Raw genomic sequence first — 13,695 nt, 5'->3', positions numbered from 1 at the left:
ACAAAAGACATCAACATCGCTCTCTTCTCGCTCTCGTCCATCGCTCATGACCACACGATAATGTCAGCCCTAGCCACCCCGCAACGGCAGGGTACGGACTCAAAACAAGACGTCAAGCCATCCACCCCCCTCCCAAAGGCGCCGCCTGCGCCAGCGCGCGCGACCCCGCCGCCCGTGATCCCAACATCATGGCTCGCACCAGATGAGCAGCGCCGGCTCATCGTCTGGGTCTTTGGCCTGGTCGAGGTGGGTTCATTACCGCTATTCGTCACTAACCCACCAGGTGATGAAGCTTTGGGACGTCGTCGCGCCGCACATCACGGGCGACCTCCCCACTGCGCTGTCGACCGTGACGCGCCTCCGAGGCCCGTGGTCCGCCGCCGTGTGGTTCACCGTCGAGATGCTCGCCGTCGGCGCCGTCTCGCTCCTACGGATACCAGGACTGTCACCAGCACCGAGCAAGTTTGCGCTCATCGCGCCGCTGCTGGTTCTGTGGAACGTTGCGTGTTGGTTCCTCGCAGACGTGAGTTGGATATGCCTCGGCGTCTAGCTCACCCCACAGCCCATCGCGTTCGTGCCCAAGGTCACACTGTTCGGCCCCGTCCACCTCGGCGAAGAGGGCTTCTTCTGGGGCTGGATGTTCTTCCTCCGCCACATCTTCTCGCGCCTGATCTTCGGCGAGCCCGACCACATCTCGGGAACATATAGCATCCGTTTGCTGCCCTACAGGTGAGTCGGCGAATCTTGGCCGTATCTGACAGACAGCACGGCGACTCTCAACCCCCTCTCACTCACCTACTGCATCCCTCCTGGCTCCAACGAGCCAGTGTTCATCCCCGTCGTGTTTAACAACTCGGCGCCGGACCAGGTCGCGTACTACCTCCGTGACCTCGAGACTGGAGCGTCCGAGCTCCAGAACGTCCCGGCGTCGCTCATGAAGCGGCCTATCGGTTGGAGCATCACGCTCAACGACCAGGATGGTGACGACGACCTTGACGACACGGAGCCCATCACCGAACTTGTCAAGCGGAACCAGGCGCTCGATGTCGCCCGCCTCCACTCTGTCCGCCCGGCCGAGTCGTTGTCTGTCATCCCGCCCGACCTCTCCTCGTCCGAGTCGCTCCTCTATCTCACCGTCACCAAGCCTTCGGTCGTTCAGCTGCACGCGGTTAGCGACAGGCGCGGCGACAGATTCAACATTGCTCCCCACCGCGAGGCGCTCGTCATCGAGTGCCCGGCCGGCGGCGACTTTGTCAACGAGGACAACAAGGGTCGCATGATCCGCCATCCGGGCCAGACCGCTGCTCCCCTCGCGCGCTGTATCGGGGCCGAGGACGTTGTCAAGTTTGAGGCGCGCGGTGTCGCCCCGCTCAAGGTCGCGTGGAAGAAGTTCATTGGCAAGACGGTCATCGAACAGGGCGTCATTGAGGGCATCGAGGACGAGGTCGTTACGGCGGATGCCGAGCAGGGCCACTTCCGCCGCGACCGCGCGTCCAAGACGCACATTGTGCCGCTCCGCGTGTCGCACCAGCTGGCTGGCGAGTACACGGTCGTCTTGACCAGCGTGGTCGACGCCCTCGGCAACACGTACACGCCGTCTGGTGACTCGTCAACCTACCGCTTCACCGTCATGGGCGAGCGGAGCATCTCGTTCTTGTGCAACGGTCCTCGCGAACTCCTCGTCAACGGCACGGTGGATGTCCCCTTCGCCATCAAGGGTAGCGAATCGGAGCCGCTCGATGTCAGATACTCGTTCAAGTCGAGCGTCACGGGCAAGACGGTCGAACACACTACCAAGATCGACCAGAACTTGGCCATCAAGGCGACTGAGCCCGGACACTACAAGCTCCTCGATATCTCAGGCCGCTGCGCTGGCACCGTTCTTGAGCCGTCCACGTGCGAGGTCCGCGAGGTGCCCCCGCCTTCCGCGCAGATGAGCGTCACAACGCTTCACGAGTGGTGAGTACTGATGATCGTGCTTCGCTGACGGGTAGCGCCATGGACGTTGGTATCAACGTGGCGTTCGAGTTCACTGGCTCGCCACCGTTCCATGTCCGCTACAACGAGCAGCGCAAGGGCGGCAAGCTGGAGATCCGCACCCAGAGATTTGACACCCCTGTGGGCCAGATCGAGCTGCGTCCCGAGCGAGAGGGAACCTACATCTACGTGAATTGCAGCAAGCTTGCCCTCGCTGACGCTTCAGAACTTCAACTTCCTCAGCGATGCTCGCTACAGGGACCTCCCTCTGAACCGGGATCCTATCGAGCAGGTTGTCCACCCGCCGGCCAGCGTCGACATTATCGGGGCCACGCGCTACCAGCTGTTCGCCTGCTCTCCCGACGAGTTTGACATCAACCTCGGCATCATGGGCAACGACCCGCTGCACATCACCTACCGCAAGTCGTGGGGCACGCGGTCGGAGAACGTCACCGTACCTGTCAAGTCGGGCAAGTTCCGCCTCACGGTCCCCGTGCCCGAGGACCTCGCTCAAAAGTCTGGCAACTCTGGCAAGCTGGCTGTCGCCCTCATCTCGGTGGAGGATGCCAATGGCTGTGTCAAGCGTCTCCCCACCAGACTTGTTGAGGTTGACATTGACCGCCACCGCCCCACCGTCCAGTTCGCCAAGCAAGAGCACGTTATCATCAAGGAGGGCGACAGGAAGGGTGTGGACGTGCCTCTGCGTTTGACGGGCCGCAGCCCGTGGGACATTGTGTACAGCCTCGACGGCAAGGAGCAGCCTTCCGTTAGGACAACCTCCCCCAACAGCCCGCTCAACTTCAAGCAGAAGGGCGAGTACCAGCTCATCAGAGTGCGCGATGCCAACTGCCCTGGCGATGCCCACAACGGCATCTTCTCGGTCGACTTCAAGCCCCGCCCCAGCGCGTCACTCATGGAGTCAGCCGCGGTCCGCAAGGATGGATCCGTGTACCGCCACAAGGGCCTCTGTGCCGGCGAAGAGGACGCTGTCGGCGTGCACTTTATCGGCCTGTCGCCCTTTGAGATCAAGTACAAGTACACTGTGGGCTCCAAGACCTCGGAGCATGCTCTCAAGAGCGCGCAGGACATTGGAGTCCTTCATCTCGACAGCAACCCCGGCCGGCACAGGTACCACTTCACGTCTGTCCGCGACGACATCTACGAGAGCACGCCTGTGGACTTTTCTCTCGAGCACGATGTGCACGCGCGGCCGTCGGCCACGTTTGTGAAGCAGAACACGTTGGCGCTGTGCCGCGACGCTGCACTCGTCACCGACGCCAAGATTCGCCTCACCGGCGAGGCGCCGTTCACTCTCCAGCTCGGCGTTCGCAAGCCGGCGTCTGCCGAGGTTGTGCCGCATGTTGTCCGGGTCCCAACGCGTGACTGGAAGCTCGAGATCCCCAAGGAGACGGTGAGCGAGGTCGGACGGTACGAGATTACGATTCTCGGCGTTGCCGACGCCGCTGGCTGCGAGTTTGTTATCGAGGACAGCGATGTGTTGGCCACGACGCTCGATGTTGTCGAGACAGCCCGTGTTGTCTCGGTCGACCACAAGACGGACCTGTGCGTCGGCGACACGCTCGACTTCTTGCTGCAGGGCAAGGCCCCTTGGATCGTCGAGTACGAGTGGCAGGGCCGCCTCAACTCGGTTACGTCGAGCGCAGCGAGGTTCTCGCGCTCGGCTGATTCGGAGGGCACGTTCGCGATCAGATCAGTCGCCCTCAAGGACCGCAACGGCAACCCTCAGGTATGTGGTGTAGCGCGGGCTCAGCTAACGTCCCAGTGCAAGCGCGAGGTCAATGGCCTCGAGCGCCGGGTTCACGCGCTGCCATCGGTGCGCGTGCAGAACGGCATCGACAACCTGCGTGAGGGCGACCAGCCGGCCGTGTTCAGCGTCACCTTTACCGGCACGCCGCCCTTCACATTCACGTACACACGCAGCGAGTCCGTCGGTGGCCGCCCGCGCGTCGTCGAGACACAGACAATCAGCGACATTTTCTCCTACACGTACACCATCTCGTCGAGCTTGCCCGGCGACTACTCGGTCACGAGCGTGCAGGACAACTTCTGCCGCTACCCTCCGCTCTCCCGCTCACGGGCAGACGTCTAATCAATCGCACATGCATAGGAAGAGATGTATCTGATGACAGTTATGCGGGTGGCGCGGGGTCTAGGCGCGGGGTCTAGGCGCCGGCGGGTGCGACTAGCGGGGCGAAGACGGTCGAGTTGAGGGAGAGAAGGGATGCGAACTCGGTCTGGCCAGTTAGCATTGGCTGCGCGATAAGTAACTGGCTCACGCTGCGAACAGACGGCACCTCGGCCTCCACCTCAGCAAACACGTCGCGCACGAGGGCTTGAATGCGGAGCGACGACGCTGCTTCGTCAGATTACCTACCAGCGACATCTGACTCACCGACCGCATCGCCACCATCGAACCCAAAGTCGCGCTCGCGGATCTGCACCCAGAGGCGGGAGAGGATGTCGAGGATCTGCCCGCGCCAGCGCGCGACGCGGCCCGTCCCGCGCAGCGTGCGGAGGAGGGTGAGCAGCGCGTGGGCGTTGGCCTCGAAGTGGGCCAGCTGGCCCGCCGAGGGCGAGTACTGCAGCGGCTCGAGGAGGGCGGGGACGATGCTCTGAGCGTCAGGGCATCTATCAGCCATTATCACCCACCTTGAGCCAGCGCGCGATGCCGGTGCCGAGCACGCCGCAGAGCGTCTCGAGCGTGTTCGCGATGTTGATTAGCACCGCTCGCCCCTCGGCGCCGGAGGGCGCATACGCCCAGCCGCTGACCAGCGCCTTGTCGACGATATCGGCGTACGCGTCGGCCTGCTTCTTTCCCTCGAGGTGGGCGACCAGGGCCAGCGTGACGGGCAGCACGTGCGGCAACGGGGCCGAGTGCAGGGACAGCGAGTGCGTGAGGCTCTTTACGAAGAGCGCGTCGAGCCCGCGCCGGCGCAGCTCGTCGGGCGGGAGCGCGCCGACCCAGCCCGAGAGGACCCAGGCGCCGCGGTCGCGCCACGCCGGCTCCCAGTCGTCCATGAGCACCAGGGTCGGGGGGAGGACGAGGCCGAGCTTCCTGTCCAGCAGGGAGGGGGGCAGGGCGGCCGCGGCCCAGCGCAGCGCGTTGTGGCTCCCCCATCCCTGCGCGGACTTGAAAGCCTGCGCCTCGTGCAGGTCGGACATAGCGCCGTCGCCGCCGTGTGGGCGGGCGCGCGCGCGCGCCTCGCCAGAGAGGAGGGGGTGCGCCGAGAAGAGGGGGCGGAGCGTGTTCGCCAGGACGTGCTCGGCGACCTCGGGCTGGTTGGTGGTCGCTGCGATCGCGTCGACGAAGGACACGAGCGCGGGCGACGTCCACGCGTCGACGCCGTGCAGGCGCACCACGTCGGAGAGGACGGCCGCCTGCTCGGCGAGCGCGAGCGTCGGCCAGAGCGGGTGCTCGGTCCCGGCGTGGATGTGGCGCAGGAGCGGCTCGGCGTGCGCGCGGTACTCGTCGGCGAGGGCGGCTGGCGTCAGCTGAGGAAGAGCATCACAGCTCACGATTTGTATCGTTCAGGTAGGACGGGAGGAGGTCGTCTGGCAGCGCGAGCCGCGCCGACAGCGCCTTGAGCGTCGCGGCTAGCTCTGGCCCGCTGCTCGCGCATACTGGCTCGACGAGGAGGGTTGAGGTCGACGCCGCGCCGTCCGTCACATCCTCGATCATCGGCTCGTCCTCCTGCCGAGGGGGGGAGGGCTCGTCGGGGACCTCTTCGATTATTGCCATGGTGCTGAGGTGGGTGGGGAACGAGGAAGACGAGCGAACGAATGTCTCGAGGCATGCGCTCATGGCATCGACAACAACCCGCGATCAGGCACAAACTTTCCCACGGTCGATCCTCACCCCAGCCCGTCGACCGAGACGTGTCCGGCGGTGCACATCACGACCCAGCCAACAACGACAACGACAACACCCATCACCCCGCACGCAACATGTCCTCCCGCCCCGCGCCCCGGCGCCCGTCCTCGTCGTCGGTCGCGTCCGCCGGGCCGTCGCGGCACTCTGGCCTGGGCCGGGGATTCCCCCACCCCTACCCTCATCCCGGGAGCTCGGCGTCGTCGATCGCGCCGCGGCTCGCGCGCCGCACCTCGGGCCTCTCGGCAGTCAAGGACACGGATTCGGCGAGCAGCGCGAGCATCCCGCGCCGGTTTAGGGCTGCTGCAGCGGCTGGATCCAACGACGACGCCAACTGGGCCGGCATTGAGCCCGACGACGTGTTTCGCCGGCTACCGGTCGGCGAGGTGCGCCGCGTCGAGGGCAAGATGCGCGCCGATGCCTTGAACAAGCAGTCGGAGCTGCGATCTATGGTCGGGTAGGTGGAGCATGGGTGGTTGGGACCCGCTGACGTATCAGCACCCGCTATCGCGACCTCTTGACGTCGGCGTCCCAGATCACGTCCCTCCACTCGTCGTCGCTGCGCCTCAGCTCGAGTCTCAAGACGGTAGCCGCGGCGTGCGCGAACCCCACCGAGCTGCCGCCTACCGACGGCGCGAGTGCAGACAAGGATGAGGGCGAGGACGAGGACGTCGGGAGCATGCTGCCGGTCGCGGCTCATCTCAAGCTTCTGCTCGACGCTCCTGAAGGTGGGTGAAGGTGACCCTGCAGTTGCTAACCCATCAGCACTCTACTCTTACCTCGCGCACCACTCCTACCTCAACGCTGCATTCCTCTGGCTCCTGAGCCGTGTCGTCAAGGAAGGCCTCACCGCTTTGCCCGACGATGTCAAGGGGGTGGGTTACCAATCTCCACGAACGCTAACCCCCAGCCATACGTCCCGCTCTTGCAGAAGCAGTGGGAGGTGCTTCTCCCATTCCGGTCACAGATTGTGCAACGTGCCACCTCATCCCTGCGCTCGCGCGAAGCCGTCGACACCAAGACGCTCAGCGACACCACGCTCGCAATCGTTCTCCTCGACTCGCTGCCGATCCCCGACGCGCTTGACCTGTACCTGTCCCAGCGGCTCAAGGCCCTCAGGGACAACCTCGCACATGCGCCAACAACGGGGAGCCGCAAGCGGAGCAACTCGAAGGCTGGAGCAGCAGCAGCAGCTCGTGGCGCCGCCCAGCAGCGCGACTCGATCGCCAACGTCTTGTCGGACGCCATCAAGTGCCTCCTGGACGCGGTCGACCACGCGCGCGACGTGTTTGAGCCCAAGCCAAAGCTGTCCGGCAACGAGAGCATTATCTCGGAGGCAATCCGCCTGGTTCAGGCTGGCGAGGACCTCCCACCCACCCATGCCAGTGGCCTCGTACGCCGCGTGTCCTCTAACCGCAAGTCGCGGATGGCGTCGATTTCTCTGCCGCTCCCGCCGACGAGCCACTCTGCCCTCGGTGGTGGAGGACCACCAGTATCCACACCGCGCATCCTGCAGGCGCTCCCCTCGTCCCAGATCCTTCTTCGCTACCTCCCCTCCGGCGTCACTGGCTTCACTCCGTTCATCGCCCCGTCATCCGAGCCCGCACTGTCGCAGAAACTCGACGCGTGGCAGGCCTCTGCCATCCAGCTCCTGCGTCAGTCGGTACCGTCATGGCTGGCGGACCTACAGTCCGTGTCGGACGTTTGGGCTGTGCGCTCTGCCATCGGTGACCTGCTCGGCGACTCTGCATTCGAGCAGCAAATCTCGCAGGCTCTGGAGGCCGAGTGGGGCGCGCGCGTGCAGACCATCTGGACAGCAAAGCTCGACGCCTTGATCAAGAACGCCGAGACCACGCTGCGAACGGCGAGCGAGAAGATCCGCGCCGGTGAAGAGTCGGTTGACAATGACCCCGAGAAGTTTATCTTCTCCGACATTGCCTTCCCGCCAGCGCCAGTGTCAAGCATCGGCGCGGCAACCAACTCGTCGGCGTTTACCACGTTCCTGTCGACGGTGCAGAAGCGGGCAAGCTTCCGCACACCACTTCTCGACTCGGTGCTCACGGTGCTGGAGTCTGCAGCGTCCGACCTCAAGGCGGACCTCGCAGGGCTCCCGGAGACATTCTACGGCGAGTACCGCAGCAAGGTGACTACTGCGCTCGACGCGTTCGTCAACTCGCTCGGCGACGTCCTTGCCGCTGTCGGTGGTCACCGCGACGCCACTGGCAGCGTCGAGGCCGAGTTGTTTGTTGGCCGCGTGGCGCTCTATGTCGTGCACACGTCGCCATTCCTCACCGATCTGACTGGTGACACAGGCGTTGATCTCTGTAGGTGCTGGGTCTTCGATGGTTGCTAACCTACCAGCTGGGATCAAGACCGAGCTCATGGAGATTCACGCGTCGTCGACCAACCAGTGGCAGGAGAAGATTGTCGCGGCGCAGGTGGCCTCTCTCCAGCCCCTGTTTGACGAGCACCGAGGTGCCGACGAGATCAGAGCGTCGTGGCAGGGGCCGCACCCAACGCAGCCTTCCGTGCTCCTCCTCGAGGCGCTCACCGACCTCGTCAAGGGTGTGCGCAGGCTGGGCATCCCGCCAACGATAAATGTGCCGATTGTGCCCAACCTGTTGGCTGCGTTCACCGCCGAGGTGCGCGGCCTCGAGGGCTGGAGAAGAGAAGGCGACGAGGCTGTTGCGCAAGCGTCCGTCGACCTCGGCTTCCTGACCATCCTCAAGGGCGACGACCTGGCCAAGGACGACGTGGTGAACAAGCTCCTCACGAGGGTGGGTCACTGTGTACGACAAGCGCTAACCACCCAGCTGCCATCACCATTCGCCGAGCTCAAGTCGAGCCTGCCAGCCATTCTTCTCGAGTCACTGCGGCGCACGCAGCTCGTCCTCGGCCCGCTTATCGGGCACCTCGCGCGGCCAACAGGGGCCAAGCCCGTCGGCCGTGCGGCTGGCGCAGACGCACGCAACGCCGCGCTCCTCCGCCTCGGCGCGCCATCACTCGCGGCGCGCGGCGCCGGCGTCGGGGCCGACTTTAAAAGCCCGATCGCGGTCGCCAAGCCCGCCAAGCGGTTTGGCCTGCTGTCCATCGTGGCGTAGCGCGTCGAGATCTACAATATGCATGGGTTATCATGATGCGGGGTATGGCGGGCGGACGAATGCGAGGGCTACGTGACGTGCTTGACGGCGACGGTGTTGACGACCGCGGCGACCTTGCGCCGCGGGATGTCGTCGACCTTGAGCTGGTTCATCTCTCCGAGCTTGTACACCTGGGCGTGAGCGCAATCTTCCCACCGACGCACCTTATCCACGCGCGCCCAGTCGATCCTGGCGGCGTCGTCGAGCGCGTCGAGCGGCGTAAGCTCGCCCTTCACGACATCCGCGATGGCCCCATACACCTCCGCCTGGCTGCTGCCCTCAGCGGCAAACTTGACCACGGCGAGGCGCGTCGTCCCGTCCCCGACGCCGTGGCGGCGGATCGCGTCCGTGATGTTGTTGTTGGGGCTGAGCGCCATCAGCACCTCCGAGTGGAGGTTGTGCGAGCGCGTCTTGGGCTCCGGGGGGGCGGGGAGCTCGGCGCGCGCCTGCTGCGGGAGGGAGGTGAGGAGCGCCGCCAGGGCCCCGGTGAGGAGGTGCTCCTTTGACACGAGCTGCTGTCAGCTTGCGCGGGAGGGGGCACGCACCAGCCCCGCCTCGATGAAGGCAAAGTCCACTGCTGTGCGCGCGGCCTCGCCCTCCGCGCCCGGGGCCGTTGCTGCCGCGACGAGCCGCCGCCGGATGTCGGGCGCGTTCGTCACGTTCTCAAAGTAGGCGACGTGGAGGACGCGCAGGTTTGGCGGGAGGTGCGGGAGCGTGTAGGTTTCCATGGTGGGTGGAGTGCGATGAAGATGGGGGCGAAGTTGTGAGTCATGTCTTGGGTGGTCAGGAACCGGAGGTCGATGACAACATTTTGATCCCGCTCGTCCTCGATGACTTCGGGATGACGACTGGGCAAATGATAGATGGCTCGCTGCACTCCCATGCTTTTGCACCGCCCGAGTCCCCGCATACAGAAAATATACATCCAGCCATGCTACGCTCACGTTTACGCCCTGGCCAGCGCGTCCTTGACGCGCAGGCAGCACTCGAAGAGCTGCAGCTCCTCGTCGCCGCCCTCGCACAGCGCCTTGTCGCACTCGGCGATCGCGATCGCCACGTTCGACTTGGCCACGGTCGGGATAGTCGCCAGCGGGATGATGGCGTCGTGGATCTGCTCGAGGAGCTGGCCGGCAGACCAGCCCTCGCGCCCGACGCGGCGCACCTCGGCGCGCAGGCCGTCGAACCCACCGCTCGCGAGCGTGAGGTTGATGCCGTCTCCGGGCTCGACGCCCATCGCGCGTAGGAGGCTGTCAATCACGTTGTCGGGGACGACACCCGAGATCTCGTGCACTGGGGAGTTAGCTGGACGGGTCACAATGCAAAGCTTACCAGAGATTGTGTTGATTGGCGTTGGCGGCTCGCTGGCGGAATGCAGGCGCTGCGCGGTTTGCAGGTACGTGATCGCCTTGCGGAGATCACCACCCGAGAGCTTGAGGATAAGCTCGAGGACCTGTGGCGTCAGCGCTTCGGTTGTATGATATATAAGCGCACGCACCCCAGGCTCCATCTGAACGTTCTCGGCCTGCGCAATCATCTCTATCCGCGCGTGCGAGCTGTCAGCCGCAAGGGGGCGGAAGCGGAACTTGGAGCAACGTGACGCGAGGGGCTCGATGATCCTGGGGGTCAGCTATGGTTTCAACAGAGCAGCTCACCTCGTAACGTAGTTGCAGACCAGGCAGAAGCGTGTGATGCGCGAGTACGTCTCCATGATACGACGCAGCGCACTCTGTGCGTCCTGCGTCATGCTGTCCGCCTCGTCGAGGATGATGAGCTTGTACGGCGGGCAGGGGTACTCCTTGCCATCGGACGACACGCCGGCGTTGCGCGGCGTCTCGCGGGCGAACGTCTTGATCTTCTCGCGCACGACGCTGATACCACGCTCATCGGACGCGTTGAGCTCCAGCACACGCGAGCGGAAGAGGTCGGGTCTGGGCGTGTGAGATTGGCGCGGCGGGGTTGACTCACCCAAAGAGCTGGCGCGCGAGCGCGAGGATCGTGGACGTCTTGCCCGTTCCCGGCGGTCCGTAGAACAGCATGTGTGGGAGCTGCGGGTGAGTTCGGTTCTCTCGCAGAGTCTTTTATCTCACATTTGTGCTCGCCAGAGCCTTGCGCAAGACGGCGACCGTGTTCTCCTGCGACGAGACGTCCTCGATGGTCTTTGGACGACTGGGCATGTTAGCTTTTGCATGGTCCACAGTGCAGCTACGCACTACTTCTCAATCCATGGCTGCAGGCGGTTCTCCTGCGGCGCTGGTGCTCGCTGTCCGAATGTCGTCGCTGCCATCGCGTCGTTTGTTGAGAGGAAGGAGATGGATAAGTCAAACGAGCCTCGCGCGGTTGAATCACCTCGAAATGGTGGAGGCTGAGCGCGACGCGTCGGTCACGTGTTTCAGGGTCTACAACGTGGGTTCCACGCGAGGAGACAGATCCAACATGCAGTGTGGAGTGAGAGCTGGCGACTTGCTGCCTTGTCTGGCGAGCATGCATGTGCATGGGATGCTTGGGTCGTTGAGTGCCTTCTTACTGCTCGTTTTGACAATATTTCTGCAAACGTGAGCCTCGACTCCATACTGCAAGACTGTCAAAGAGGGGATCTCCCCTGCCACTCGAGCAACTCTTCCTCCTGCGTCGATTCCCCCTCTCCACCGACTGATTCAGTCAATACTCTCGATGGCATGCTCCCCAATGCGACTGAGTAACACTTTATCAATGGTCCAAAAATGCATTCATGCCTTCTGCTGGCTTGTTGCCACACCCTTGAGTCCTGCTGCGACATTTTTGTACAACGGTATAGACCCTCTCGTTCCCTTTGACTGCTAACGATACACATTCTTGCGCCAAACGTCCTAAAGATGCCAGCGGAAGCCAGGGTGCTTCCAGTCGAGATCCTCGATCTGCTTCTCGGTCATGCCTTGGAGCTTCTCGTCAGGGTCGACACCCTCGCGACGCTTGTTGTCCCAAATGAGGTAGAAGAGGAGGAAGACCGAGCCGAGGAACATGACGGACGAGGTGGCGAGGTTGAGGCCGTTGCCGATGGGGTAGTTTGGCCCGTCGAATGGCAGGAACGCCCAGGTCGAGATGAGGCCACCAACGTTGCCGAACATGACGACAGTGCCGATGGCAGCGGAGCGCGCCGTGTCCGAGACCGTGTTGGCTGAGGCCTGGGCGTTGCAGAGCGGGCCGAAGGTGAAGGCGCCAGACGCGATAAGGAAGGTGGCACCATACCTGGCGCTCGTGTTCTTGGTCGCCAGGAAGATGATGTAGCCGATCATGACGAGCGGCGCCGACAAGATCATGTAAATGAGGCGGCGGTTGGTCTTCATCGCGATGTAGGGGACGGCGACGACAAAGCAGGCGCCGACAACATACGGCGGCACGGTCCAGAGCTGCTTGCGGATGGTCGTCGCCTTGGGGTAGATGGTCGCGATGATGGTAGGCAGGAAGAAACCGAGACCCTGGACCGTGATGTTGCCGAGAAGGAAGACAAACGAGTCGATGAGCGTGTTGGGGTTGAAGATACCACGGAGGAGCTTGGGCACGTCCATCTTGTCGAGGACCTCGGTGGTGCCAACGTTCTCAGACTTGACGCGGGCGATGGCGAGCGTCTTCTCCTCCTCCGAGAGCCAGCGGGCCGTCTCCGGGCGGTCGGTGAGGGTGAAGAACGAGATGATGGAGAGGCCGATCGTGATGATGCCCTCGATGAAGAAGATCTGCTGCCAGGTGTGGATCCCGCCAATGCCGTTGAGCTTGAGGATGCCCGAGGCGAGGAGACCACCGAAGGCACCGGCAAGTGGCGCCATGACAATGTAGAGGCCGAGACGGAAGCCGAGCTCGCGCTTGCGGTACCACCTCGACATGTAGTAGGCGATACCGGGGAGCATGCCGGCCTCGAAGATGCCGAGGAGGAAGCGGACCGCGGCGGCGTTGGAGAAGTTGGTCACAAAGGCCGTGATCATAGAGAAGACCTGCATGCGTGAGCGGTGCACCTGTCATCCGTCGTGATGCGACTTACACCAAAGCCGAGCGAGATGAAGGGGATCCACCTGCCGGGACCAAAGTACTTGCAACAGATGTTGGAGGGGATCTCAAAGACGATGTAACTGATGTAGAAACATGTCAAGAGAATCTAGAGGGTAAGCATGCATCGGGCACCAGGACTTACGTTGAACTGGTATCCGTGGAGCTTGAGGTCCTTCTCGAAGCCGGCGAGACGAGCATTGCCGATGTTGGCGCGGTCGATGAAACAGAAAAGGTACAGGATGGACACGGTGGGCACGATGCACCAGTCGATCTTGCGGACCAGCCGGCGCTCGGCCTCCTTGTCGAACTGGACCAATGGGTTGCCTGGGGATCGTCAGCGGGGCCGGGCATTCGCAGCTCACCATGGGCGTCGGTGGCATAGTGGCCATGCGCGGCGGCGTCGGCGGCACCATCGACGACCTCGAGGTGCTGGACCTTGGACAGGTCCTTCTCTGTGCTGGACATGGAGTGGGTGGACGCGAGCTCTGCGGCCGATTGCTTGCTGTCGAGCATTGAGTGGGGTTGGTCTGTACTTATATCCCGGGGGAGAGAGGTCAAGCTGGAATGTGTTGTGAGACGGAGCGGATGGCGACGACCCCACAGTTGTTATAGACTTTGCGAGCGCGCGCCACATCTCGCTCCACGTATGTGCATCTGCGCCGGAGCCTA

General features: G+C 63.5%; 6 protein-coding genes across 6 annotated transcripts; 2 read left to right on the top strand and 4 right to left on the bottom strand.

The window, feature by feature from the left end:
- Positions 1–60: 60 nt before the first annotated feature.
- On the top strand, positions 61–4,087 carry Q8F55_002764 (uncharacterized protein; the record flags this gene model as incomplete). Its single annotated transcript, XM_069351355.1, has 7 exons — positions 61–246; positions 284–523; positions 563–729; positions 766–1,959; positions 1,995–2,166; positions 2,204–3,724; positions 3,761–4,087. 7 exons carry the CDS (start codon positions 61–63, stop codon positions 4,085–4,087), a joined length of 3,807 nt encoding a protein of 1,268 aa, XP_069211741.1.
- Positions 4,088–4,160: 73 nt separating this feature from the next.
- Positions 4,161–5,737, bottom strand: Q8F55_002763 (uncharacterized protein; the record flags this gene model as incomplete). Its single annotated transcript, XM_069351354.1, has 5 exons — positions 4,161–4,232; positions 4,275–4,351; positions 4,391–4,610; positions 4,648–5,480; positions 5,515–5,737. The coding sequence occupies 5 exons, from the start codon at positions 5,735–5,737 to the stop codon at positions 4,161–4,163; spliced, it is 1,425 nt and encodes a 474-aa protein (XP_069211740.1).
- Positions 5,738–5,943: 206 nt separating this feature from the next.
- On the top strand, positions 5,944–8,967 carry Q8F55_002762 (uncharacterized protein; the record flags this gene model as incomplete). The annotated part of the gene is made up of 6 exons (XM_069351353.1): positions 5,944–6,323; positions 6,365–6,594; positions 6,632–6,741; positions 6,777–8,190; positions 8,228–8,643; positions 8,680–8,967. 6 exons carry the CDS (start codon positions 5,944–5,946, stop codon positions 8,965–8,967), a joined length of 2,838 nt encoding a protein of 945 aa, XP_069211739.1.
- Positions 8,968–9,035: 68 nt separating this feature from the next.
- Q8F55_002761 (uncharacterized protein) lies at positions 9,036–9,734 on the bottom strand (the record flags this gene model as incomplete). Its single annotated transcript, XM_069351352.1, has 3 exons — positions 9,036–9,137; positions 9,171–9,518; positions 9,552–9,734. The coding sequence occupies 3 exons, from the start codon at positions 9,732–9,734 to the stop codon at positions 9,036–9,038; spliced, it is 633 nt and encodes a 210-aa protein (XP_069211738.1).
- A 218-nt stretch (positions 9,735–9,952) lies between these two features.
- RFC2_1 (Subunit of heteropentameric Replication factor C (RF-C)) lies at positions 9,953–11,290 on the bottom strand (the record flags this gene model as incomplete). Its single annotated transcript, XM_069351351.1, has 7 exons — positions 9,953–10,296; positions 10,336–10,456; positions 10,502–10,622; positions 10,659–10,934; positions 10,972–11,051; positions 11,094–11,172; positions 11,217–11,290. 7 exons carry the CDS (start codon positions 11,288–11,290, stop codon positions 9,953–9,955), a joined length of 1,095 nt encoding a protein of 364 aa, XP_069211737.1.
- Positions 11,291–11,852: 562 nt separating this feature from the next.
- Positions 11,853–13,539, bottom strand: Q8F55_002759 (uncharacterized protein; the record flags this gene model as incomplete). The annotated part of the gene is made up of 4 exons (XM_069351350.1): positions 11,853–12,971; positions 13,019–13,132; positions 13,169–13,350; positions 13,389–13,539. The coding sequence occupies 4 exons, from the start codon at positions 13,537–13,539 to the stop codon at positions 11,853–11,855; spliced, it is 1,566 nt and encodes a 521-aa protein (XP_069211736.1).
- Positions 13,540–13,695: the final 156 nt, after the last annotated feature.

The sequence above is a fragment of the Vanrija albida genome (genome assembly GCF_041260175.1).
Source record: "Vanrija albida strain AlHP1 chromosome Unknown contig_2, whole genome shotgun sequence".
NCBI classification, from domain to species: domain Eukaryota; kingdom Fungi; phylum Basidiomycota; class Tremellomycetes; order Trichosporonales; family Trichosporonaceae; genus Vanrija; species Vanrija albida.
The sequence above is the reverse complement of the archived record's forward strand: the minus strand, read 5'-3'. Positions and strand labels throughout refer to the sequence as shown.